Raw genomic sequence first — 26,596 nt, 5'->3', positions numbered from 1 at the left:
CGTGCGATGGCGAGTGAATAAACACTTGAACTGAGAATAACCCGCTTAGCATGGAAGATACCGACCACCTCCTGTCGTTCCATGAACAATCCAGGCACACAAAAATGATAATTTTTAGAACTTTTTAGAGGTGGCACATGTAAATTTACTTAGGACGGCAGGGTAATACCGTATATAGGTAGGTATGGTGGACTCATCTGGAATAACTTTGGGTTCAAGGTTTTTTATGTACAAGCAGAATTCCCACTTAGTACAGGCGAAGGCTAGCAATTAGGTTGAGAGCAACAACGATCATAACCATGCATTATGCATAAGTAACATTGGACACTAGCATGAGTAGGATATGGACACCATGAATATAAATATCATAGAGGCTATGTTAGTTTTGATTCAACTACATGCATAAACATGTGCCAAGTCAAGCCACTCGAACATTCAGAGGAGGATACCATATCATCATACTACATCACAATCATTTTAACGCTATGTTGATATCCAACATAAATCATTATCCACTCCTAGCTACTTATGATTGGCATGAGAAACTATAATCTCTAATTGTCATTGCAAACATGTTTAATCATAATGGGCTGAAGCATGGATACTAGGTCAAACATATTTACACAAACAGAACAAGTCGAGTTCATACCAGTTTCTCTTTGCCACGACCAGTTCATCGAATATCGTCATTATTGCCTTTCACTTGCACGACCGAACGATAAGAAAATAATAATAGTGCAAGAGTGTCGTGGACTAAGCTGGAATCTGCAAAACATTTTATTCAACATGAGAAGACAAGGTAAAATGTGCTCTTTATTAGTTCAACAGTTATTCATATGAGAGCCACTCAACATTTTCATCATGGTCTTCTGTACAACTCAAATAAAAAGAAAAGGAATTCAGAGAAACACACTAAAATATTTTTGGAGTTTTTGGTTTTCTTCAACTGGCAAATAAAAGGAAAAAAGCAAAACCGAGAAAAACTATTTACACGGGAAAGCTCCCAACAAGCAAAAGAAGAACAAGGAAATCTTTTTGGATTTTCTTTTTAGTACTACTACTAAGCATGCATAGAAAGTAAATTACTACAACTAATTTTTTTTGTTTTTTCTAAAGTTTTTCAAACACACAAGAAGAAAGCAAGAAAATAAATCTAAGCATGGATGATACAATAAAAAAGTGTGAACACCGACAAATAGAATGATATGTAGACATGAATATAATGTCGGTGAGAAACACGTACCCACCCCAAGCTTAGGCTTTTGGCCTAAGTTGGTAATCGATCAGTAATCTGGATAGTAGTTGGCGTGGTAGCTCACGGAGGCTCTCGGTGCGGAGGCCTCAGTCTGCTGTGCTGTCTTCACTGCTGCGTTGTGAGCTCGAGCCTCGCTCTCAAGAACAAAATATCTTCCTCTGCTGTGATAATCAAAAAGAGCAGGCGCAGGCAAATATGTGTCCACAACAAATGTTTGGTTAAACAATAGATTATAAGTGAAATCATGAATATTTCCCTTAAGAATTTTATGATCCTTCAACGTGCCAAAATCTAAATACGGCGTGGGTAGGATAGGATCAAAGGGCAGAGGCGAAACACCCAACCCTCATGCTAGACATGTGGCATAAATTCCACCATAGAACCAGCCACTGTTAGCATTGTGCTGAAGTCTGCATGCAACAATCGCCCCAAGGTTATAATTCCTTTCACCGGTGAGGGCAGTGCGAATGAGGCTCAAGTCTGGAGCACAAAGTGTACTACAGTCTTGTTTGCCTACAATACATTTTCCGTTCAGTAATGCAAAGTACTGGATTGCGGGAAAATGTATACTCTTTATTCTACCTTGAGTCACTCCCCTCCTTTCACCGTTGCAAAGACTAGTCAGGAAAGATTCGTACTCAGTCTTTGGTGGTTCGTCAAGCGAATCCCAAAATGGAAGTTTGCAATGGTGAGCAAAATTCTCCAGTGAGATAGTAAATGGATTATCATAAAGCATAAAAGACACCGTAGACATCTTTTGACAAATGATTCAGTGAGAAGTTGGTGTTGTTCACACTTATCTGAAAGGTAGGGACCGAGACTGGCATTGTGAACGTATTGCTCAAATTCCTCCTTGATGCCCACACGCACCATATATTCATCGCAAGGCCATAAGCATGTTTTGGTGGCGGCATCTTGCGTGGAACTTTCACTTGGTTCAACATAAGACCGACGAGAAGAACTGTCGCTAGAGGATGCCCCCGAGGATCGTCTCCTCGAGGAACTCCTTCCAAACGGGCTCATCATGTCCGCGTACAAGTTTCTGAAAATAAAATTTTTTGGGGTGACAAAAATTTGTCAACAAAACTTTCTAAGATTGATAGCAACTACTCTTAGGGATACGTAGAGGCCATAGTAGGCATTCAAACTACCTAGAACACTAAGAATTGAACATGCAAGCACATCTACAGCAACACCAAGAGTAACTAATTATTCAAAGTATAAACCACTAAAACAAAAACTAATTGGACAACGGTGGAGTCGCATACCAAGCAAAAACCCCCCCGAAATAGTTTCGGAAATGGAGCTTCGAGCAAAGAGATCAAAATCGGCGGGTTTGAGCTCAAGAACACGGGAGAGAGAGCAACGAAGATTTTTTTCTGGTGGTAAGTGATGATGTGGGCTAAAGAGACAAGTTAGGGGGGCCACGTGGGGACCACAACCCACCAGGGCGCGCCTGGGGGTCCTGGCGCGCCCAAGTGGGTTGTGCTCACCTGGTGCACCTCCCTCTGGTATTATTTGCACCAAAAATTCAGAAAAAAATCGTATAAAATTTTTAGGGCATTCCGAGAACTTCTATTTTTGGGTCATTTTTTATTGCACGAGAAATTCAGAAAACAGACAAAACATGGCATTTTATTTTATTTAACTAATAAAACCAGAGAACAAAAAGTAGGGACGGTAGTGCTTACTAAATTCATCAACTTCATACCGCTCAAAAATGATTCATTAATAAGGTTGATTAGGTCTTATTAACAACCACTTTCGACTAGCATGAAACCGAAGAACTTTCGTAAATCACTAAGTTACCTCAATGGGGATATGAATTTCCCCAACAATAAGCACTTCATATTTCTTTTTAACAGTAGGTAGAGGTATTTGAAAACTTCCAATAGTGATTGTCGGAGATTTTTCAATAACATTAATACCATTCACTTGGAATTGTTTCTTTGGAAAGTGCACCGTATGCTCATTACCATTGATATGAAAAGTGACCTTGCTTTTATTGCAATCAATAACAGCCCCTGCAGTATTCAAGAAGGGTCTACCAAGGATAATCGACATGTTGTCGTCCTTGGGCATCTCAAGTATAACAAAGTCAGTCAAAATAGTAACATTAGCAACAACAACGGGCACATCCTCACAGATACCGATAGGTATGGCAGTTGATTTGTCAGCTATTTGCAAAGATATTTCAGTAGGTGTGAGTTTATTCAAATCAAGTCTTTTATATAAAGAGAAAGGCATAACACTAACACCAGCTCCTAAATCACACAAAGCAGTTTTCACATAATTCTTTTTGATGGAGCAAGGTATAGTTGGTATTCCCGGATCTCCAAGTTTTTTAGGCACTCCATCTTTGAAAGTATAATTAGCAAGCATAGTGGAGATTTCAGCTTCCGGTATTTTTCTCTTATTAGTGATGATGTCTTTCATATACTTTGCATAAGGAGGCATTTTAAGGATATCAGTCAAGCGAGTACGCAAAAAGACTGGCCTCAGCATTTCAGCAAAGCGTTCAAATTCTTCATCATCTTTCTTTTTAGTTGACTTGGGTGGAAAAGGCATAGGTTTTTGAACCCACGGTTCTCTTTCTTTGCCGTGTTTTCTAGCAATGAAGTCTCTTTGATCATACTTTTTATTTTTGGGTTGTGGGTTATCAAGATCAACAGGTGGTTCTATCTCAACATCATTATTTGGTTCCTTATCATTTGGTTGGGTGTCTTCATGAACCTCATCATTATCTTTTTTATTATCACTAGGTCAGTGTTCATTACCAGACTGAGTTTCAGCATCAGAGATAGAAGTTTCATTTTCATTATCAGGAGGTTTCTCTATTTCAGGTTCACTAGAAGTGTGCAAAGTCCTATCATTTTTCTTCTTCTTTTTCTTTCTAGAAGGACTAGGTGCATTAGTGTTATTTCTTTATGAGTCTTGTTCAATTCTTTTTGGGTGTCCCTCAGGATAAAGTGGTTCCTGAGTCATTTTACCTCCTCTTGTTGCAACCCTAACAGCAAAGTCATGCATATTATTATTCATTTCATCAAGCAATTCTCTTTGTGATTTAGCAACTTGTTCTAACTGGGTTTGAACCATAGAAGCATGTTTTCCAACACCTCTAACATCATTTGAAATTCTAAATAACAAGTCACTCAAGCGAGCAATCATATCAGAATTATATTTCAACTATTTCATAACATTTGCATTGAAGTGATCTTATTTTCTAATGTAGTTTTCAAACTAACAAAGGCATTGACTAGGATGCATATTATGAGGATTATCATTTTCATTGAACTTCATAAGAGAATTTACCTCTACCACCTTAGGCAGTGGTGGTGTAGTAATCCCATGTATTTCTTCAATAGGAGGTAAATTTTTAACATCCTCAGCTTTAATATCTTTTTCCTTCATAGATTTCTTTGCCTCTTACATATCTTCAGGACCGAGATATAATATACCCCTCTTCTTTGGAGTGGGTTTAGGCGGTGGTTCAGGAAGAGTCCAATCATCATAATTTTTCAATATGTTATTCAATAATTCTTCAGCTTGAGCAATAGTTCGTTCCCTGAAAACACAACTAGCACAACTATCTAGGAAGTCCCTAGAAGCATCGGTTAGTCCATTATAGAAGATATCAAGTATTTCATTTTTCTTAAGAGGATGATCAGGCAAAGCATTAAGTAACTGGCAAAGCCTCCCCCAAGCTTGTGGGAGACTCTCTTCTTTAGTTTGCACAAAGTTAAATATTTCCTGTAAGGCAGCTTGCTTCTTATGAGCAGGAAAATATTTTTCAGAGAAGTAATAAATCATATCCTGGGGACTACGCACACAACCAGGAGTAAGAGTACTGTACCAAGCTTTAGCATCACCCTTTAATGAGAAAGGAAATAATTTGAGAATAAAGTAATAGCGAGTTTTCTCATCATGAGTAAAGAGGGTGGCTATATCATTCAACTTAGTAAGATGTGCCACAACAGTTTCTGTTTCACAACCATGGAAAGGATCAGATTCAACCAAAGTAATTAACTCTGGGTCGAAGAGAATTCATAGTCCTTATCATCAATAAAGATAGGTGAAGTAGCAAACTTAGGACCACATTTCATTCTAGCATTCAGAGATTTTTCTTTATACTTGCATAGTAATTTCTCTAGATCATCTCTATCCTTACAAGCAAGAATATCTCTAGTTGTCTCTTCATTCATAACATAACCTTCCAGTACCTTAGGCAATTCATATCTAGGAAGGCTAGTTCTAGCAGGTGTTTCAGGAGATTCAGTTTCAAGCTCATCATTAGATTCAACAACATCATGTTGTATTACTCTAGCAATTTGTGCATCAAGAAAATCACCAAGTGGCACATCATCATTATCAAGCAAGGTACTAGCATCATCATAAGCATTATCCATAGCAGAAGTAGAATCATCAATAACTTGCGACATATTAGAATTGATAGCAGGTGGTGGTGTTGCAAGTTTACTCAAAACAGAAGGTGAATCTAAAGCAGAACTGGATGGCAGTTCCTTACTTCCCCTCGTCTTTGAGGGAAATATCTTAGTCTTTGGATCCTTCAGATTCTTCATAGTGATAATATGATAATAATCCCAAGTGACACAACAAATATTGCTATGCTCCCCGGCATCGGCGCCAGAAAAAGGTCTTGATAACCCACAAGTATAGGGGATCGCAACAGTTTTCGAGGGTAGAGTATTCAACCCAAATTTATAGATTCGACACAAGGGGAGACAAAGAATATTTGAAGGTATTAGCAGCTGAGTTGTCAATTCAACCACACCTGGAGATTAATTATCTGCAGCAAGTAATCAGTAGCAAAGTAATATGATAGTTTTGATAGTAGTGATAGCAGCAACGGTAACAGTAACAGTGATAACAGTGATTTTGTAGCAAGTGTAACAGTGATGATAGCAGTAGTAACTTAGCAGAAACAATATAAGATAAATTCGTAGGCATCGGATCAGTGACTTATTGGATGATATTCATCATGTGACAGTTATAACCTAGGGCGATACGACACTAGCTCCAGTTCATCGATATAATGTAGGCATGTATTCCGTAAATAGTCATACGTGCTTTATTAAAAGAACTTGAATGACATCTTTTGTCCTACCCTCCCGTGGCAGCGGGGTCCATATTGGAAGATAAGGGATATTAATGCCTCCTTTTAATAGAGAACCGGAACAAAGCATTAACACATAGTGAATACATGAACTCCTCAAACTATGGTCATCACCGGAAGAAGTCCCGGTTTCTGTCACTCCGGGGTTACCGGATCATAACACGTAGTAGGTGACTATAACTTGCAAGATCGGATCTAAAACATGGATATAATGATGGATTCATAAACGGTTCAGATCTGAGTTCATGGCACCCGGGCCCAAAGTGACAAGCATTAAGCATAGCAAAGTCATAGCAACATCAATCTAAGAACATAGTGGATACTAGGGATCAAGCCCTAACAAAACTAAATCGATTACATGATGAATCTCATCCAACTCCTCACCGACCAGCAAGCCTATGAAGGAATTACTCACTCCCGGTGGGGAGTATCATGGAATTGGCGATGGAGATGGGTTGGTGATGACGAAGAACGAAGATCCCCCTCTCCGGAGCCCCAAAGGACTCCAGATCTGCCCTCCCGAGGAAGAACAGGGCTTGGCGGCGGCTGCGTCTCGTGGAACGCGATAATTCTTTCTCCCTGATTTTTTTTGGAATAATGTGATTTTATAGTATCAGGGGGATCGTCTGCGGGGCCACCAGGTGGGTACAACCCACCTGGCGCTCCAGGAGAGGGGGGCGCGCCCTGGTGGTTGTGCCCACCCAGGTGCCCCTCTCCGGCAGGTCTTGACTCCAGAAATTTTCGTCGCAAAGTTTCGTTCCATTCTGAGAACTTTTATTTCTGCACAAAAACAACAACATGGTAGTTCTGCTGAAAACAACGTCAGTTCGGGGTTAGTTTCATTTAGATCATGCAAATTAGAGTCCAAAACAAGAGGAAAGGCGTGAGAAAAAGTAGATACGCTGGAGACGTATCAGGGGCGTCCGGGCGTGTCCGCCACGCCGGACTGACATCAGGGTTCCGCGCGAAATCGCACAGAAACCCGACGGGCCAACGGACATCTCCTCCGGTGGGGTGTGAATGTCGCGTGGCGCCTGTCCGGCTCGTCGCCCAAGGCCAAATCCGGCAATTTAAGCCGGCCGGCGTCCCCCAACCCTAGCCAATCCCATCCACCTCCTCCCTCTCCATGCCGCCAGCCCGAGCCCATCCACTCATCTCTCCCGCTTCGGCCCTCTTCCCACACTCTCCGGTTTCATTATGGTCCGGAGAAAGATAACCACCTACGCCATGCTCATGCCGGAGCGCCGGTACGAGATCCAGCAGGAAATCGGGGCAAGGCGCGCTGCGCGTGCTGCCTGCATCGCTACCGGGCTGCCTCCGAACCCGTCGGAGCCGGAGAAGGAGGAGGAGGAGGAGGAGGAGGAGGAGGAGGAGGAGGAGGAAGAGGAGCAACAGCCGAGTCCGATGAAGGACGACGAGGAGGCGGAGCATTCGGAGCAGGAACTGGCGCCGACTCCGAGCTTCAACATGGAGCAGGCGGAGGCGGAGTTCGCCGTCGTTCAAGCGGACGAGATAGCAGAGGAGCAGGACATCCTAGAGTCCATCCAGGATGAGGCCTATGTGGAGGCCAATTGGCGGTTCATCCGTCAGGAATGGGCGGCAACCGATGCCCTCTTTGATGAGGTTGAAGCGGAGATGGATGCGCAGGCCACCGCGGAGGAGCCGCGGGAGCCGGAGCTGTGGCCGCCGCCCATGTACCCGACGTCGGGCACGGAGATGACATCTCCGACGAGGAGTAGACTAGTTGATCTACGTGGTATGTAGAATTTTTTTCTTTGCATGCTTTTGTATGGATTTAAGGTTTCTACTATGAGAAAATTTAAGGCTTGACCCGTCAGTGTCTATGGACATGTCCGGACTCGTCCGCAAGCATTTAAGGTCTCGGATTTGCGAAGTTTATAGATGCTTTTATAGGTTAGTGCTATGCGTCAGTTGGATGATAATCTAAAATATCTACCATCTGGGCAACCGTTGGATGGAGTCACGATCCGCCTCATCCAACCTCACATTTAGGGGCTACCTGGTTTGGAGCCAAAACTTGGCAAAGTTCAAACTTGCCAACATTTGACAACTTTGACTAGTGTTTAGCTAGAAGAGTTGCCAAATTTGAAGCCCAACCAATCATGCTCATTTTTGAGTTGCCAAAAGTGGCTTGGCAAATATATAGGCTCCAAAACAATTAGGCTCTTAATAGACACTCCAAAAGCGACGGCCCCAATGGCATCATGAGTCAGGAATTGAGAACCCTTGCCCCTCTCTTGTTAGTTGTCCATGGAGCTTTATGGTGACATTAGCGTAGAACGTGTACAACAAAGGGAGCATGGCTGAGTAAACAACAAGCAGCAAAGATGATCAGATCCGACATACCACCTGTTTTTTTTTAAGGAGACTTTCTATATACTCCCTCCGTCTCATAATGTATGACGCTTTTTGACACTAGTGTAATATCAAAAAGCGTCTTACATTATGGGACGGAGGGAGTACTTTCCCAAATTATTTCTCTAGATAGAGATGAATCTAACACTATATCTAGACACATTATAGTGTTAAATACATCTGTGTCTAGACAAATAATTCGGGACGGATGTAATACACAATAACCATAAAATCATTATTTTTTGCATTAGTATTTTCTGATACAAATCCTAGCATATGATTTTCACATATCAAAATATTAATGGGGAAAAAGCTTTAAAATTTGCCTAGTACAAGACAGGGGGGCGACTAGCACCATTCAAATCATACCGCACACGCTAGTAAATGGACAACCCATTTCCAAGTAGTGTCCAAATTGGATGCTCAGGTTTTGGATGAAAGTTAGCTAAAAAGGGAACCAACAACTATAAAATTCAAAGATGTTAGAATCTGTTTAGTGGGGCATCATGATGGGCATGAAACCAAACAACCATTGAATCTTTCGAGCAGAACACACATTGCAAACCCCGAATAATATCACCCACCCATCCTAGTGCACACAACGCCTCTGACCACAACAGGTAAGTTGCATGCAAACATTTAACCGACCAAATCGAATTTCAGAGGTCAGGTATGAACCGACAATGAATCTACCACACAACACACAAACCATACTCTTAATGCATCAACTTCAGACCGGTTTGTCAGCATACATTTACGGAAGAACCGAATAATCCTGAATCACCCGTGGCTAATGTATGAGATAACTGAAGATGAAAGGCGTATGGAAATGGAGGAAATGAATGGGATCATATAAGTGCTGGTGTGACCATAATCTGTCACTGTTCCGCTTGTAGAGCACCAATGGATGTCAAGACAGGAAAAGGATGGTGCTAAGAGTGCCTTGACCACCTGCCATCATTCGTCCAGTGGAAGACCCGGGGCTTGTACTTTGGAAATGCGTCTTCCCAGTCTGGGTTCTCGATCAAGTATTTCCATATCCTACAACAAGAAAGTACAAAGCAAGAATAAACCATATAGCAATCTCTATTGGAAATATGCCATTATTTCATTCATGAAGGTCATCTTAGCTAATCATGAGTTATACCTGGATAAACAGAAAGATTGCACACACACATGATAGAAATGGTTCATGCAATACAGTTTCCAATTTGTAGGATAAAAGGAACACACACCTTCTCTCAGTTTCCACAAAATGAGGTGGTTCTGCAGCTGGAGAGGTGGAGCACTGAAGCAGGACTTCAGAGTCTGAAAGCTGGTTATGTGAGGATGCCATTTCTGCCCAATCTGGCATCCTATACAAGCAGGACAAGAGATGGGTATATCACACGGAACAGTTAGTTAACTAGCAAAGTAAAGAGGCACAAGTACTTGCACTCGTAATGATGTATGCTCTTAATATTTCTCGAACTATCATGCAAGATGTAGTTTAAATGCATGAGAACAAAAGGCCCATTATTAAAATAGCCAGAAGGAAGAAAATTCATTTTTGTCCATGTTAGAGGTGTTCATGATGGAAGCTGGGCCAGGATCAAAGCATAAAAATATGATTTTATTTGTTTATTTTCTGCAAACAATTATAAATTTTATTGGGTGTTAGAATATGATAGTGGCTCGAATCTTGGGCAAACGTGGCCTGCCCATGAATGGTAATAATTCGTACACATGGTGCAATTCGCTGATGAATAAAAAGTGGCAAAACCGCCGTACAGCATTTCATGCATAGGTGGCATTGAACATACATGGAGTATGATGACAACAAGTCAGGCAACAATTTAAAATTGTCCTATTGCATAATGAAAACCTCCATCACTTCTTTCCAATTGGTAGTTACCTCACGTATGGAAATTTTGAAGATCAGACTGAACCAAAAAGCAACCTGTGTGATGTCACTTAATGCCTATGTCCATACAGGGCCGAAGCTAGCCAAAACACTCAATGGGCTCATGGAGATATACTAAATGAATTCAACAGTAATTGGTCTTTGATAGCAATAATTTACTAAAGGTTTTGCCAAATTTTATTGGGGTCAGTTGACCCCGACGCTACAGTGCCAACTCTGTCCATGTGTCCATAGATTAACAACGTTCAGGAACAGAAGGTCAATAGTTAAGTACACAGAGGCTGAATATGTAGCTACAAACATCTTCAATTTATTACGTGCAATACATAATGAAATGGATGGGAATATAAGAGACGGACCAGCAGGCAGGGGCAATTTGGAAAATATCAGCGTGTGTGTTGTAAGTCTCCAGTAACTTTCCTCGCCAATTTGGATCATAAGAAGAAACACTCACACGAATTCTTCTGACTATTTCATCAGGACACCTTGAAGTGATGTCAAAGCTTGCAGGAGTAACAACTCCAGATGATGTTTGCATCTGAAGACAGCAGGAGTGTTTGTTTCTAAGAAAACTTACTATGAACTGGGGTATGTTTCAAATCAACAATTTAAATAACTGTTACATGCGGGAATAATTCCAGTTTACACAAACTAACTACTCCCTCCGATCCGAATTAATTGACCCAGCCTCTATAAAACGTCCACTTTGCATTGTATAGAGGCTGCGTCAATCAATTCGGGTCAGAGGGAGTAAATGAAATGTTAGTCTGAGATGCAGACAAAATAGAATTCCCCTCTTTCTTTTTTCCTTCTTCTTTTAGATTAACCTTCAAAGTTCCTTGTTCCAGAGCTTACAATGTTCTATTTTACAAATGTGGTGTTCATTGGCACCAAAAACTACTAATTGACACTTTAGTAGATTCAGGGGAGAGGATATCCCTTACCACAAATCCACCAACTATGGGTCGCGCATTCCCATAAGAATCGGTCATAGTGTTGATCCCAAGGACACAGAAAGACCGGAGGTGGAACCGTTGCTGGGATTTATGCAGCACTTCAACTATCTTGAAACAAAGTGGATGGGAGTACCCTTCCTGTATGCTGTGCTTTCCTCCAGCAGAATAGACTACCTGTGGGGCGAATTATGGTAATTAGATGCTTCCACATTTATATTGTGTCAATCAAGAAATAAAGGGCAGCCCGGTGCACATTGCTCCCGCTTGCGCAGGGCCAAGAAATCTAAAAGAAATTTAACCACCCAAAAAGTTTTGAATTCAACCTTTGTAGAAGCATCATCGAAGCCACCAATCAGGTGAACCTGTAAGCAAATGCTAGTGAGAACATTCCCAAGGGTGCTTAACTGCTTATTGCATATTTTGAGGGGGAAATACGGGAGAAGAGACCAACATCAAATGGTTCGTCGTCATCACCAAGTAATTCCAGCATCTGTTTGAACCCTCCTTCTACAATCTTTGGAAAGTCCATATGGCTAATGGAAGTCCTGAAATCAATTAATGGAAGATCGGATGAATCAGCAAATGTTTTTGTGAGTTGGGAAAATACATGAGTTTTGAGTTTCACAAGAAACCAAAGCCTTACAGGATCAGATAAAACGCTCGCTTCTTTTTTCACTTACATTCCAGTCTTGTTGTTGCGAATTGCAACACCCACACATGTAGTCATCTCATCTGTGCCCACTAACTACAGATGCAAAAGAACTGATCAATTCACCAATCACACTATTTGAACAGTCTACGCATGACTATGCTTTAATCACTCTAGGAATTAAGGCAAAGTGAGTGAAATGTAGCAGAAAGTAATGATGTGCTTTAACAGGATGCCACTTTATCAGGGACACAAACACAAAACTAATCAGGCAATCAGGTGTACAGGTAAAATTGGAAATCCTACATGTTGGCATTCAGAATAACAATCCAATATCCCTCTAATGATCATAAACCACTCCAAACAAATAGCATAATTTGAATAAAGTGATCACACATCTAAACTACTATCAAAGTGAACTCCAGGAGTGCCTGCCCAATCCCCATTTACCAGGAGGCAACACAGGTACGATTTCCACCATGGGAAACGAAAAGTCGTCGCTGAGGCAGCAAAACATGGAACCGCGCAACTGATTCAAACGGCGCGGATCGACCAAGGATCCCCAATCTCTGCTCGATCGAAGACCTGAGCACAACGCACCTCGACGCGCGCCGGATCGACCGTGGCGTACTCCCGCTGGAACACGTACACGTGCCTGGGCCCCTCCGGCCCCGACGGGACTGTCCTCTCCGGCGCGGCCCTGAGCCGCTCGGACGCGGCGCGCAGACCGGGGTTCCCCATGAGCGCCGCCACGAGCTCCCTCCCGCTGCTCCCCTGCAGGAACCGGGAGCCGATAGGATCGTCACAACGTGGAGAAAGTGAGAGAGGCAAGCGTCCACGTGTAACCGCATGAGCGTGCCGTACGCACCTCGGGGGAGGAGCAGGGGACGGGCTCGCCGTCGACGAGGAGCATTATCGCCGTCGGAGTTGGTGGGGGTGTGTGACCGAGCGAAGCAGAGGTCGCGGAGCCGACCAAGGAAATGGCCGGCCACACCTTTTTTTTTCTATGTGCTGGCGTCCAGCTGCTTAGCCGTCCACCGAAGCGGCCCACGACGACCCACGATCATCGCGGATCCTGGTCCAGCAGCACAGGTCCATGGGCCGGAAGCAGCCGTCGTTTCAGCCCAGCCATCAGCCGTCGCTACGCAGTACACTTCCACTCCACCGCTTCCGGCGCATCCCAAGTCGCCGTCCTCCCGATCCCCCCTCCCCTCCCCTTCCTCTGCTCCGGACACCCCATCTCCTCGAGCCGGACGCCCCATCCACCTCTACGGGCGGCGGCGGCGTAGCAAAGTCAGTGAGAAATGGCGCCGCCCGGGTCGCGGCGGTGGGCGTACGTGCGGATCATGGCCGGCACCATCCTCGGCGGCGGCCTCGGCTTCTACGTCATGCACCGCATCGAGACCTCCTACAAGGCACGCCGGTCCCCGCCGTTTCCGTCCCCCGTCCAACCTACCTACCGCGATTTGCAAATCATTTTGGTCGAAGCCGCCGCGCTCACGTCCGCTCTTGCAGGTGAGGATGGAGGAGAGGCTGCGGAGGTACGAAGCGCACATGCTCGCCAAGGAGAAGGAGGCGCAGCAGCTGCAGGACGAGGGACGCCGCGAGGACCAGGCGCAGGTCTTGCCGGACTCGTGATTTTCTCTCGTCCCCTTGCTCCGGCTCGCCTTCCCGAGCTGTTAGGTGAGTACTACTGGTAGCTACCATGCCTATTTGATAGATGTGTACTTGTATGGTAGTATGAATTGCATGATAAATTCCGCAGATTGGTGCCAAAATTCAGAGCTGTTTGTATTGCCTGTTAGTACCTTGGTCCTTGGACTGTCCGGATTTAAGCTTTAGCACTCCAATTTGCCTGTGGTTATCTGATCCAGCCGAAAACCAAATGTAAATGCGCGCTATGCCTTGCTACCATCTAGCTATGTCAGATTGTCAGTATCATTGTTGTCGCAACCTGCCTAGTGCTTCAGTTCTTTGAGGTTCAGGTATACAATGTGGAACAAGTCGCTGAGGCTCGTTCTAAGTTTGGCTTAATCTACTAGTGTCGGCATTGCCATTACCACACTGGTGGATTAGGCACATAGAAAATCAACAAATTTGGTCATTTTTGGCAGTGCTGATAGCTCTGGCAGTTGGCATGCCCGCATGATTGGTATGCTGAAGTTTTAGGACCCCAGTTGGATCCAACTAATAAAAATAAATGAACTGTTCAAGTTAAGAATTCGAGCTTGTGTATATTGCTGGAAAACTGAAAATTGTCAGAACTCCCTCCAGGTTGACCATGGTAACTGAGGCCTCTTTTGGTTCATAGGATAGGATTATCGTAGGAATAGGAATTTTGTAGGAAATGAGATGACATGTATCTCAAATCCTATGAGTAGGAATTGGAAACGAGATGTCATTTGGTTCACACCAAAGGAATTTTTCCATTGAGTCTAGGCTCATTTTTATTTTCCTATGAAATGTGGAGGATAGGAACCAATCCTATGTAGGAATAGGAATCCATTCCTATGAACCAAAGGGCTCTAAAGGAAAAAATCCTATAAGAATCCTATCCTCTAGAATTCCTATGAGATTCCTCCAAACCAAAGGAGGCCTGAATTTGTTTTTGAATGTGACCAGAGGTACTGCATTAATGGCAATGGCAATTATGTAGGGGTTACCCTACAATGGTTATCTCAAGCTGTCAGCTGCCTCACAATAGCACTTCTTCGTGAACGTAATGGCGAAACCACAAAATACAAACATATTTCAGGTAACACATAAAAAATGACAAGTTTCTAGAGTTCTTTGTCATGACATCCAATTTGGTTATCTGGAGAACATCATATAAAAATGTATTAGTTTGTTGGAAGTTGTAAGCACATACAGTTATGAACACATTAGCAATAAGATGTATCTGTGCTTCATGCATGCCAGCAGTTCATTTGAAAGAGTGGGCTGGTAATTAAGCAGATAGAGAATTTCAGGTATCCATATACTGGCAAGACAAGAATCAGGTATGCAATGTAACATAGAGAGACATATTCAAACTACATAAGCTTTTTCATGGTGAACAACAAGTAATTTGTACGTGTCTAGCTTTTCAGTCATGGGTTGTATCTCCATGCAAAAATAGGGGGCTTGATTAACCTATATGTGGGTTCGAGCTGTTGAAGACGATGCACACCTGCAGCTCCTGGCTCCTGCACTTTCAGTTGCCAATACATAATAATATGTAGACAAAAGAAATTGAACTGATTTCTTTTAATGGGTAGTGCTCTTTTTTCCGAAACGTATTTGTTGTCCAACATACGAGAACTGGCAATGCTGTAAAGTATCAGATAATTGACCACGTGAAACATGTGGTAAGCAATCCAAACTATTCAAAAAAAAAGTATCAGATAATTGAAAAATCAAAGGATTGGCTATTGTAGATGCAACATACTCTGCATTACTAGATAGTAAAGTCCAAAGGCATATAACAGAAGTACAGAAGAACTCCAGCGTGCCACCTAATAGAGCACCAGCACACTTCTAACATTAAACTGCTCACAGAAGCACCCTAAAGACTGCAATTTTCTCATTGTTAAAAGTTCTCATAAAAGGTTTTGATGATGCTAAAAGAAACAAGAGGAATACCAAAACTCTTTCTGTTTCAGCAATATTTCTTGCCATGACTCATCCCAAAGCCGACGTGATAGCTTTTCTCATTACATCCTGAACATGCACACCAGTAGTATAGCATAATCCACTATTCATGCATGTCTATTTGCAGAACATAACCTGACGTGTTGGATATCTGCCATCAGGAACTCTGTAGGAGTTCATTCCCCTTATGTGAACTTTGTCGGAGTTTATTCTTCTTTTGAACAAAATTTTGTAGTACTTGTGGAAGAATTCGCCATGTTGAACTGACTGCTATTCATTCTGCGTATTTGCTGTCGCATAGCCCAAGCACATCCAGTTGGATTTGAACCAACTACTATTCGTTCATTCATTCATGTCTATCTGCAGAACATAATCTAGCGGCTCAAAGCTTCCTGAGAAGTGCGCCTCTGGCGTCTACGGTCGTTTTGTGAACATGAAGAGTTATTTTTCTTCCCCTCCTTTTTGTTGACAATGAGTGTGCACCAGTTGGAGGCTGAGCCTAACTGCAACTCTGCAAGCACTGTAAGATTCGGACCCTGCTGTGTGAAAATTGATTGTACCTGTATGAGTATGGATAGTTATCGGAAACCGATCGCGTCCATGATTTATCATACAGTTTTGCTAGGTCTCAGTTGACTTAGACTTCGTTATGTCTCAGTCGATGTTATATTCCATTGATCTTGCATTAAGATTCGTACAAAAATTTTCTTTCAGTTTTTTCTTTTTCTTCTCATATACTATATCACTTAAGTGAGACTTGGTTAAGTCTCAGTCGACTGAGACCTAGACACACCCTTTATCATACTATATCACTTTCCAAAAGCGTTTCCTCTCTGTGCTCGTTTTCTCCCGCGCGTCGTGCTCCCGTCGTTATAAGATCCACGCGGCACTGGCACCGGCAAAAGGACTCGACCAGTCGCTGGAGTACTCGCCGGATCATGGAGCGCCTCCGACGCTGCCAACAGTGCCTCCGTCCCCTGGAGATGGAGTGGGTGGCGGTCGGGCGGTGCGGCTCACTGACGAACCGATGCTCTCGCCGCGACCGCACATGCCCGTCCTGCGGCGCCGACTGCCCCACCGTCCTCATCACCCGTGCGACGGCGATAACCAGGCCGGAAAGCGCCGTCCTCCACTGGACGAGGCCGGCGGCGTCCAGGGAGGGGCGCGTCGAGATCGTATTTCGACGATGAGGAGCAGTACAAGCTAGCCAAGTTGTGCCTCCCAGATGAAGCCATGAAAAGAACCTGGGGCAGGCGCATGTACGTGCACAATTATGTGAGATCCAAATGTACTACTTGGTACCTTGTGCCACCGATGATAACTAGTAAGGTACACGTGCATTGCACGCATGAGATTTGCTAACCAAATAATGAATAAATACCATATTATAGCATGTAAGCTTTGACTCATATATGTATGATGTAGATGTTTGTTTAATTCTTATAGTTCATCTCATCTAAAATCAATTAGTTTTATAAAAAAATCTATTTTAAGATTCATAGAGTTGTGCATTGTAAAGCATAAAGTAAAAACAAAAAGTGACAATTCATTTAAAAACAAAGTTTGGGCAATTAAGATATGGAAGATTCTAGAACAAAGGAGAAGTGCTTGTGTTTTGAGGTTTGTGCATTATGCTTAAGTTCAACTATGGAGTCTTCTAGATTGTACATATGGCAAAATCTGATGGAATGTAGATGATATCCAACGGCCAGTAGTGCTCGGATTTGCCATCTCTGTACCGTCGAATTGACTTCATCCAACGACCAACTTTCAAAGTTATTCACACACTATATAGGGGTATAGATAATAATCATGTTTTTTTTTGCAACTAGTAGAGTATATGTGTTGCTACATTTTCCTTTGGATCGAGACGCGCAATTTCGAGAAGAAAATCGCAGGTCCACGTAGAGATCGTCGGAAACCGGTGAGTTTTGACCAGTCGATATATACGTTCATCTGTTTGCTAGTAGTATGTTCCTCCTGTGGCACGCAGATGTAAAATCCCCTCGGTGAATACCGCGTCCTCCAATATGTCTGGATTTGAACCCCTCGGCCGAGATGAAACTGCCAGCCGATCTCGGCCGTGAAACCGTGGAAGTCGATCAGATTATAAATTGTTTAGAGATTCTAAGTTGTTCAGAGATTGTAAATTGCAATAGTTTAATCTCCTATCATTACTGAATTCAGGCATATTTGACATAATAAAGACTTCAAAGTTAAGATTCACTACTAGGAAATCTATTACCAGTAGCGTTGGTTTTTGGGATATTAGTAGTGCGGGCAGGCGCGCTACAGCTATTTTTTAGCAGTAGCGCTTGTTTGAACCAGCGCTACGGCTATCTATATCTAGTAGAAGCGCGCCTCTATCCATCGCTACTGCTAATACTAGTAGCGTGCCCCTACAACCAACGCTACTGGTAAGTCAGCGCTGCTACTACTCCAATACCCCACAATACTGCTAGTATTTTCTTTTTTTTATGTTGCTGTATTTGTATTTTTACAGGTTTTATACAATTACAGCATACACATACACTGAAACTATATGAAAAAGGAATGTCTCATCATCATCATTGAAGTGGTACAACAAGTCTCATCATATCAACATAGTCTCAACACAAATGATGTCAATCTCATCATTATCTCGAAATAGCGATACAAGTTAATGATCACATGTCTCTTATATTGTCACCGTAGACACATGTTTCATCATCTACCTAAACTATGACATATGAGGTAAGAGCGATCACGATGATCAAAAGTGGTATTATGTAGTAGTTTTTGAAGCGGCGCTGGTTCTGAATCCCCTGATGTGCTATGAATCTCAAGTAACTAGCTTCGGCTTCCGCTCTGCTATCAAACCCTTTCTGGCTTCCGCCGGAGAAGCCAGAGACTTGGGCCTGACACTCTGGCCACTCATCATACACACCCGGAACATGCCCTACATACACGGCATACCACTTACTCGCCATCGTTGATCTATATACCTGTCAGAGAGAGATGCACACACACACACACACACACACACACACACACACACACATATATATATATATATATATATATATATATATATATCATGAAGCGAATTCAACGAAAACAGTTATGAAATAGAAGCAACATATATAGTAAACATAGTTAACAAATTTCATCGTACCGAAAGTAATTAACTAGAGCACGGCACCATACATCTAATAGTTTCGTCGTACCGAGAGATTCGAAGTTTCGTCGTACAGAAAGTAACAAGTAACTAAACAGACACATTGTTTTTAAGCAGTGCACTCTTCCCATCTGTCCATATCCGAGAGGGTGGGCCCAAGCTTAGTGAAAGGCGTCATGTCCTGACGCTGTAGGGCAATGCGGGTTCGGACGTCAGCTCGCGATATTGGGCCGCCGTAGAACATCCCATTCTCTTCGAGGACATCTTTCATGATGATGGACGCAATTTCCTGCTGGATCCGGTAGAAATCATTTCGAAGTTGATTATCTGGCACTGCTCCAAAGGCTTCGGCCCATCTCTTGATATGGGTATCGGATGAAGATTTCATGGAAAGTGATTGCACATCCCTTCTGTACTCCATCATTAGATGGATGACGTAGAATCCATCGTTCTCACTTCTTGCCGGTTGCTGGATGCAACAGAAGTCAGTCTTGTGGCCGAAACAAAGCCCGGCCTTATTTGTTTTTTTGCATTGGATGTAGCCACCCCGCATGCTGAAGCCCAGCATAGATCTGTCCAGAACATACTTTATGTGTGTGTAATCCTTCTTCTGTATGTTCTTCGACGGGTCCAAATATAGAGCGCGGGAGTAACGTGGGTAAAGAACGATGAGAACGGCACGACTACACCCCCCGCTGCGCAAAATACACGATCAAGTTAGCCTCCATGCGTGCAAAGTAACTATTGAAATGCACGAAAGGATGTATGTTTTATAGTGCTATCCGCGGATGACTTACCCGGGATGATAAGGTAGGAGAATCGTTTCTTTGCCCTTATTGCTGACCAAGAATTCTTCGATGTACTGACTCGCATATTGACGGTTGGCGTCGTTGATTGACAAGAAGCCCTCATGCACGTAGTATGGGTCCGCGGCCGCAAGACCGGTGACTTGCACTCTCCTGAGGATGTAGTTCATGTGCAGCGCATACAGGCGGACGAACGTAAAATTGAGTGTCCACATTTGAAACATCTGGAAGATGTAATCAAACCTCAGGAAGAAGAGGTCCGCGGGGCATGTGTGGACGTACATCTTGCAACTGCTCGGCACATGAACCGTGTAAAGTGGGTATCATGGATCATCCGAGGCGAGGAGGCTTCTCTCTGTCGAAAGAACATGGTCATGGAGTCTCCTGAGATCCCCTGTTATGGCAGCTAGTGCATTCGCCGGTACCATTGGCTCTCCCGCGACATGGATTAATTGCGCATGTTTCATCGGTACACTATCAACCTTGGTCGAAGGCGGCTGGCTGCTAGAACCAACATTGCCAGCTTTATTGGATTTTCTCGCCGTCGGTCTCTTCCTCTGCTTCTTCTTGGTGGGCTCAGGTGCTGGTGGGTCTGTCAGACCCTCCCTGAGCACCACCCCTAGTGTTGTCGGGCTCAGCATTGGACGACTCTGGCTAATTAGTTGAGCTTGGGTGGAGCCGGCATCTGGAGGCGTGTCCTGCGAGGATTGCATGAACAAAGACTTCTTGCACTCCCGAGGACGTTCCGGCTCTGGTACATGCATCTCATATTCATATGGTTGACTCATTGTTACTTCATTGTCAATGTCAGTATTGAGATACTGGAGAGGGTCATCGGCCTCCTCCATGTCATGATCCATATCCTCTTCCATGGGGCAGATGGCATCATCTACTAGAACGGTTGGCCCTCCTTCCTCATGTCTCTCGATCTCAGCAAGCAGCACAGACGATGGTTGTACTTGTGTAGGTGGTGTTGTGGTCATACCTTCCTGACGTCCCGTTGGTGTGCTCCTGGCCACCTCGACACGAAGAAGATTTTCCGGCCACAGGATCGGCCAATTTTTGCATTGGCCAAGCTGCGTGGGGGTCTCGTCATCCTCTCCATCGGTTTGTATCGGACGAGGGAAACCCTCGTAGCCCGCTTTCACACTCGCCACAGAGACCCTTCAGGCGTTATCAGGCATCTGCCGGCGGTGAAACAATCGATCCTTAGGCTTCACTATAGTACCCTTCCCCACATCCACCAACCCGCCCTTCATGTGGTAAAGGAGGGTGCACGGAGTGGAGTCGGCCTACAAAGATATATACGTGCGGCGTCAGAGATCCAAAAAGAACGACAATTGAAGATTAATTAATTAGTTGAGTTGATGAAGGTGCGACGCATATTTACCGTGACGGCGTCGAGCTCAGCCAATGTCGACGGCCGGCATTCAAGCCAGAGACGGAGCTAGGGCTACTATGAGAGCTGGGTGCAGGAGCAGGTGCTAGAGGAGGTGCAGGTGCGGTTGCCATACTAGGTACGGGTATGGGTGCGGTGTTCATTGAGTTGCTCCCAGTGAAGCTGGGCATGGGGAAAATCATTTGGTGGCGCGTTTGGATTTTGTTGCACCCATGTGACCACAGTTGGAATCAAGCTTGTAAAGGCATCCACCATATCATCTCTACAGGCAGCGATTATCTCAGTTTTGGTCTCAGCTTTTGCTTTTTCCATCGCCCTCGCCACCTTCTCGTCGATAGTCACTTGACTGAACTTCTTTCTCTGTCTTTTGGCCTAGGGGTCCTCGTTATAATAGTACTTCCACGTGGCGCCATCCCCGGCGCCGTGCACACGTCCATATTGCGGCCGTTGGCCGGGCGGGTGTCCCATCATTATGTTCATGGCCCGGTTGAAAGGAGTGTCCCACTTGTACTTCGCCGACGACTGAGTCGACGAGTCGCTTTCGGCCTCAAGCTTGTGTTGTTCTCTCTGCAAAATGGACCGTGAATCATTTACGAATGCGACTAGAATGTAGTAGACTTCATTGATTAGAAGCTAATATGTAAGGTGGTAAAAGGATAATTACCAGTAATCTCATGAATTTCCTAGTCGGCCCATCGGTGAAAAAATATCTTTTTTTTGGGGTCCCACGAGAATCGGGCCCTGATGAAGTCGTGCTCCTGCTGGTCGGTGAACTCAGCCAATGGGTCTGGGATCCCTTGGCGTTCACGTTCTGCGTCCTCCTTAGCCCACACGGGCCTCTTTCCCATGTAACCACGACTTCCAAGGCGGTGGTTCCCCATGTTCTTTGCCTGCAGCTGCTTGCCTCTCTCCGACCTGGCCTTGGCAGCTTCTTCATTACAAGTCTCCTTGAACTTTTCAAAGTCCTCTATCGTAATTTTTGGATTGTCTGCAACAATCTCGGCGTAGGTTTCATGGTCTACTTCAATCGCCTTTTTCACCCTAGTTTTCCAAGCGCTCAATGCATTGCTGAACTTCCCTAGGGATTTGTTGTTGATTTATTTCATGCCATCATCATCCCATGGGTCAACATCGTCTTTCCGACCGGGGAACAGGAATCTTGCGTGCAACCTAGTTAGGAGCAGCTTCTTCAAATTTTCATCCTTCCGTATTTTCATGGTGTTGATGTTAGCTGTATCCCATAGGATGCATGCTAGTTGGTTGCCGTAACACGCTGCCACTTCTCGCGGCTCTATTGGCTCGAACTCGCCAGGGTGCACCGCCGTGACCACCAGTCTTCCGGTGCCGAGCTCATTTCGGCGTCGTGTCCTCTTTTCCTTCTTTCCCTCACTGGCTTGGGAGGTCCCACCTTCCGTGCTGTAGTTAGGAACATCATCAGCGCCAGTCTCAGTGCCGGTGTCGTTGGTGGCATCAGTGTCGGCGCCGGCGCCACCACCGTCGTCATCCATCATGACAAGGGGGTCCTGATACCCAGCTTGTTGTCTCTCCTGATCCGCCAGAAAGTCGAGATAGGCGTGTGCTTGACCTAATTGGGACTGAGAACCTCCAGCCTCATTGGTGTCGGTCATGTTTCCTAGGGTTCAATGTCGTAGTCGTTTAATTATCGAGCTTTATATAATAAAGTGAATAATGAAAAAGAAGTGACCTTTGTTTTGCTGGAAATGTCGTTTCATTCCCATCACGACAAATCTTGAGCACTCGATATGTCCAACTTTCTAGCACAAGTCATGCCGAAATTCACGGAAAATTTCGGGATAACCTTTGCTAGAAAGTGCACATATAGAGCGCCTGAAATTTGCTGGAATGGAAATGAATCAATATTTCTGGCAAAACATAGGTCACTCGCAACCGGCAAAACATAGGTCACATATAGAGCATCTCACAAGCAATTTAGCAACTCCAAATGGACTCCAATGGACAACATTTCATTTCATTTCATAAACTTGCTGCTGTGTCCATCAACATTGCATTCAAATAAAATAGCAGACTACTATAATGGACTAGTTACAGAAATGCAAAATACAGTGGCATCAACTACTTTTTTCTGAATTTTTCTGATTTTTTTTGCCCTAACTAGAGTGGCATCAACTACTTTTTTTTTCTGAATTTGTTGCCCTAACTAGAGTGGCATCTACTACTTCATTTTCTGAAATTTTTGCCCTAACTAAAGAACAACAGGAAAGGAGGGGGTGGCTCACCACGCGTCGGGGTCAGGGTCGCCGGGGCTGAGGGGGTGGCATCGGGGTCAGGGCTCGCCGGGGCTGAGGGGGTGGCGTCGGGGTCGCCGGGGCTGAGGGGGTACGTCCTTCTCCTCCTCGTCGATCTGCAGAGAGACCAAATTTGGTCAGAGAGAGAGAGAGACTGTACGGCGGAGGGGCGGCACGGGGGGAGGGGCCGGGCCAGGGGTGCACCTAGGGCAGGGGGCAGCACGGGGGGAGGGAGCGTCGGGGTGGCCAGTGGCCGACGTCGGGGTCGGGTGCGTCGATGGCGGCGTTGGAAGGTGCGGGCGTCAACGGCGGCGTGGGAAGGTGCGGGCGTCGGCGGTGGCGTGGGCGGGTGCGGGCGTCGGCGGTGGCGTGCGGGAGATCGAGGTCAGAGAAGGGGATCGAGCGAGAGAGTGAGAGAGAGGAAAGAGATAGGAGCTAGCGCGGACCGGTGCTGTAGGCAACTTAGCTATAGTGCGTGTTGGCAAAACGCGCTATAGCTAAGTTAGCTATAGCGCTGCCCAGGCCAAAATGCGCTATTGCTAACTTTTCTTTTTCTTTTTTCTTTTTATTTTTATTTTTCTTTTCCTTTGCTATAGCGCTGCCGAGGCTAAAACGCGCTACTGCTAACTTTTTTTCTTTTTCTTTTTCTTTTTGTTTTTCATATTCCACAAACTTCCTTCCTTTTTATTTTATTTTTATTTCTCTTTTTATTAATATTTTTCTTTTTCTTTTTCATTTGCACTTTTCTTTTTCTTTTTATTTTTCATATTCCACTAACTTCCTTCCTTTCTTTTTTTGTTTTTCTTGCATTTCATTTTCCACAACTTATTAGTTCCTTTTTCTTTTTCTTTCATTTCATTTTGCAAAACTTCCTTTCTTTTTCTTTTTCTTTCATTTGCACGTTTCTTTTTCTTATCTTTCTTTTGCACTTTCCCTCCTTTAATTTGGTCTGTCGTTGGAGCAATACCATTGTTATCCTCCGGATAATAATTAGTATAATATATATTACATCATTTGACCGCTATCGGCGGTATACAAAATAGCTAGACACACACAAACTTTGTGGATTAGTTTGTCAGCTTGGGCGACGACGACGCTTCAGACTGATCTTCTTCCCTCTTTTGTTCGTTGTCGAATAATTGAGCCCATGGTCGTGAATTTCCTTCTCCAGGGATTACGATCTTTCGTAGGTAATGTAGTCTTCATTCTTCTTTTGATGTATGTTTCACCGTCATCAGCATCATCTTCCCTCATCGGATCACCGTACTGGTCATAGTCTTCCTCGTTGGCGACTCCATCCATTCCGACGATGCTCCTTTTGCTTCTCCTCACGACAACACGGATGGGATTGATCGGATCAGTTATGAAGAAACATTGTGTCACGTGTTTAGCGTGTACCCATGGCTCATTTTTGGTGATGGCGTTCACGGTACCGCTATCGGAGTCGGGTATACACATGGTAGTGAAATGTCGGTTTTCTCTCTGTACATTCTTAGCCCATCTGACACGGAACATCGTCACGCTATGCAATCCAGAGTAGTTAAGCTCCCATATCTCTTCAACCCTTCTGTAATATCTTTCAATTACATTCCCGGTCATGGCTTCCATCGTCACCCCTGAGTTTTGGTCATCACTGTTTATATCTTTCTCCTCCGTGTAGAACATGTATCCGTTGATATCGTATGCTTGATAAGTCGTGAGGTTGGTCGAGGGGCCATGTGCTAAGGCGTATATGAGTGTTCCGTTCGGACAACCCTCTTCCGGGGGATTAGCCAGAACTCGCTCTTTGAACCAACGCAAGAAAGTGGAGTTGTGCTCTCTAATAACTTCAGCATCCGTCATGTGCACCCCACGGTCACGGTACTTCTTTGCGATGGTCTCTTTGTGCAGTGTCACGAAATCTTCTAGCACATCTAGGTGTTGTAGCACTACTAAGTTTGCCCTGTCAAGGTCGTTTTGTCGGCCCGAGCGTAACACATTCACATCCCTATGACCGTTGGTGTGAGCTTCACCTTCGAGCCTTCCACAGTGCTTGTTGACGGGAAAACCAACAACAGGGTCTCCGGTGCCTACTAGATAACTCTCACAGAAAGAGATGCACTCTTTGGTCAGATATCCCTGGGCTATGCTTCTATCTGGACGGGACATGTTACGAACGAATCCTTTGATGACGCCATTCATCCTCTCGAACGGCATCATGCTGTGCAGGAATGTCGGCCCTAGGTCGATGATGTTGTCCACGATGTGGACACATAGATGCACCATGACATCAAAGAACGCGGGCGGGAAGTACATCTCTAGCTCATTCAGTATGACAATGATCTCTTCCTGTAGCCTATGGAGTTGCTTCACACTAATCGACTTTCGAGAGATAGCATCAAAAAAGTGGCATAGGTCAGTAAGCATCTCACGCACATGTGTGTCCATAATCCCTCTAAGTGCAACCGGGAGTAACTGCGTCATCATCACATGACAGTCGTGAGACTTCATCCCACTGAACCTTTTTTTCTTAGTGTCCAGATATCTGCTTATCTTCCCACAGTATCTGGAACTAACTTTGATTCCGGCAAGGCACTTGAACAATTGATCGACCTCCTTCGGATCTAAGGTGAAGCAAGAGGGGGGGACAATATTGTTCTTCCTTCTTGTTTACTTTTTTGCCCCTATCTTCCGTCTCCGTCTCTGTCTCGGTCTCCTCTGACGACCTTTTACCGGGCATTTGGAGATCTTTCCTGATATTTAAAAATTCTAAGTCTTTTCTTGCCTTCGACCCATCCTTGGTCCTCTTCGGCATGTTCATCAATGTTCCAACAAGCTCTCAAGGATGTTTTTTGTGATATGCATTTGATCAAGGCTATGAGGCGTGTCGAGTATGGGCCAGTATTCCAAGTCCCAGAAAACATATCTCGTCTTCCACACCTTCAGCAGGGGCTCCGACGCCTTTTTCTTCGTCTTTCCCGGCAAGGGGCACTCTTCCCAGTTCTTCAATAACTCATATATTTCTGCACCGCTACGCTTACGTGGAGGACCTCGGTGCTCAGCCTTACCATTGAATAGATCTCCA

The 26,596-nt window shown here is 44.4% G+C and overlaps 2 protein-coding genes across 2 annotated transcripts; one reads left to right on the top strand and one right to left on the bottom strand.

Annotated features, from left to right (window-relative positions):
• Positions 1-9,390: 9,390 nt before the first annotated feature.
• Positions 9,391-13,277, bottom strand: LOC109731442 (protein N-terminal asparagine amidohydrolase). The gene is made up of 9 exons (XM_020290592.4): positions 13,142-13,277; positions 12,874-13,047; positions 12,305-12,369; positions 12,076-12,169; positions 11,948-11,986; positions 11,613-11,798; positions 11,028-11,206; positions 10,001-10,120; positions 9,391-9,806 (listed from the first exon to the last, which is right to left on the bottom strand). Exons 1-9 carry the CDS (start codon positions 13,184-13,186, stop codon positions 9,698-9,700), a joined length of 1,011 nt encoding a protein of 336 aa, XP_020146181.1. The 5' UTR covers positions 13,187-13,277; the 3' UTR covers positions 9,391-9,697.
• A 151-nt stretch (positions 13,278-13,428) lies between these two features.
• On the top strand, positions 13,429-16,491 carry LOC109731441 (uncharacterized). The gene is made up of 3 exons (XM_020290590.4): positions 13,429-13,688; positions 13,789-13,956; positions 16,270-16,491. Exons 1-2 carry the CDS (start codon positions 13,578-13,580, stop codon positions 13,909-13,911), a joined length of 234 nt encoding a protein of 77 aa, XP_020146179.1. The 5' UTR covers positions 13,429-13,577; the 3' UTR covers positions 13,912-13,956; positions 16,270-16,491.
• The last annotated feature ends 10,105 nt before the right edge of the window (positions 16,492-26,596 follow it).

This window comes from Aegilops tauschii, chromosome 7, assembly GCF_002575655.3.
Source record: "Aegilops tauschii subsp. strangulata cultivar AL8/78 chromosome 7, Aet v6.0, whole genome shotgun sequence".
Taxonomy (NCBI): Eukaryota; Viridiplantae; Streptophyta; class Magnoliopsida; order Poales; family Poaceae; genus Aegilops; species Aegilops tauschii.
Note: the sequence above shows the minus strand (reverse complement) of the source record. Positions and strands in the feature narration are given on the sequence as shown.

Bases quoted from the DNA above. Each gene is read 5' to 3' on its own strand.
- LOC109731442 (XM_020290592.4), bottom strand. From the start codon at position 13,186: ATGCTCCTCGTCGACGGCGAGCCCGTCCCCTGCTCCTCCCCCGAG. The intron at 13,048-13,141 runs GTGCGTACGGCA...CGGTTCCTGCAG, and splicing joins TCCCCTGCTCCTCCCCCGAG to GGGAGCAGCGGGAGGGAGCT. The intron at 9,807-10,000 runs GTGTGTGTTCCT...TTCTTGTTGTAG, and splicing joins TTTGTGGAAACTGAGAGAAG to GATATGGAAATACTTGATCG.
- LOC109731441 (XM_020290590.4), top strand. From the start codon at position 13,578: ATGGCGCCGCCCGGGTCGCGGCGGTGGGCGTACGTGCGGATCATGGCC. The intron at 13,689-13,788 runs GCACGCCGGTCC...CCGCTCTTGCAG, and splicing joins GCATCGAGACCTCCTACAAG to GTGAGGATGGAGGAGAGGCT.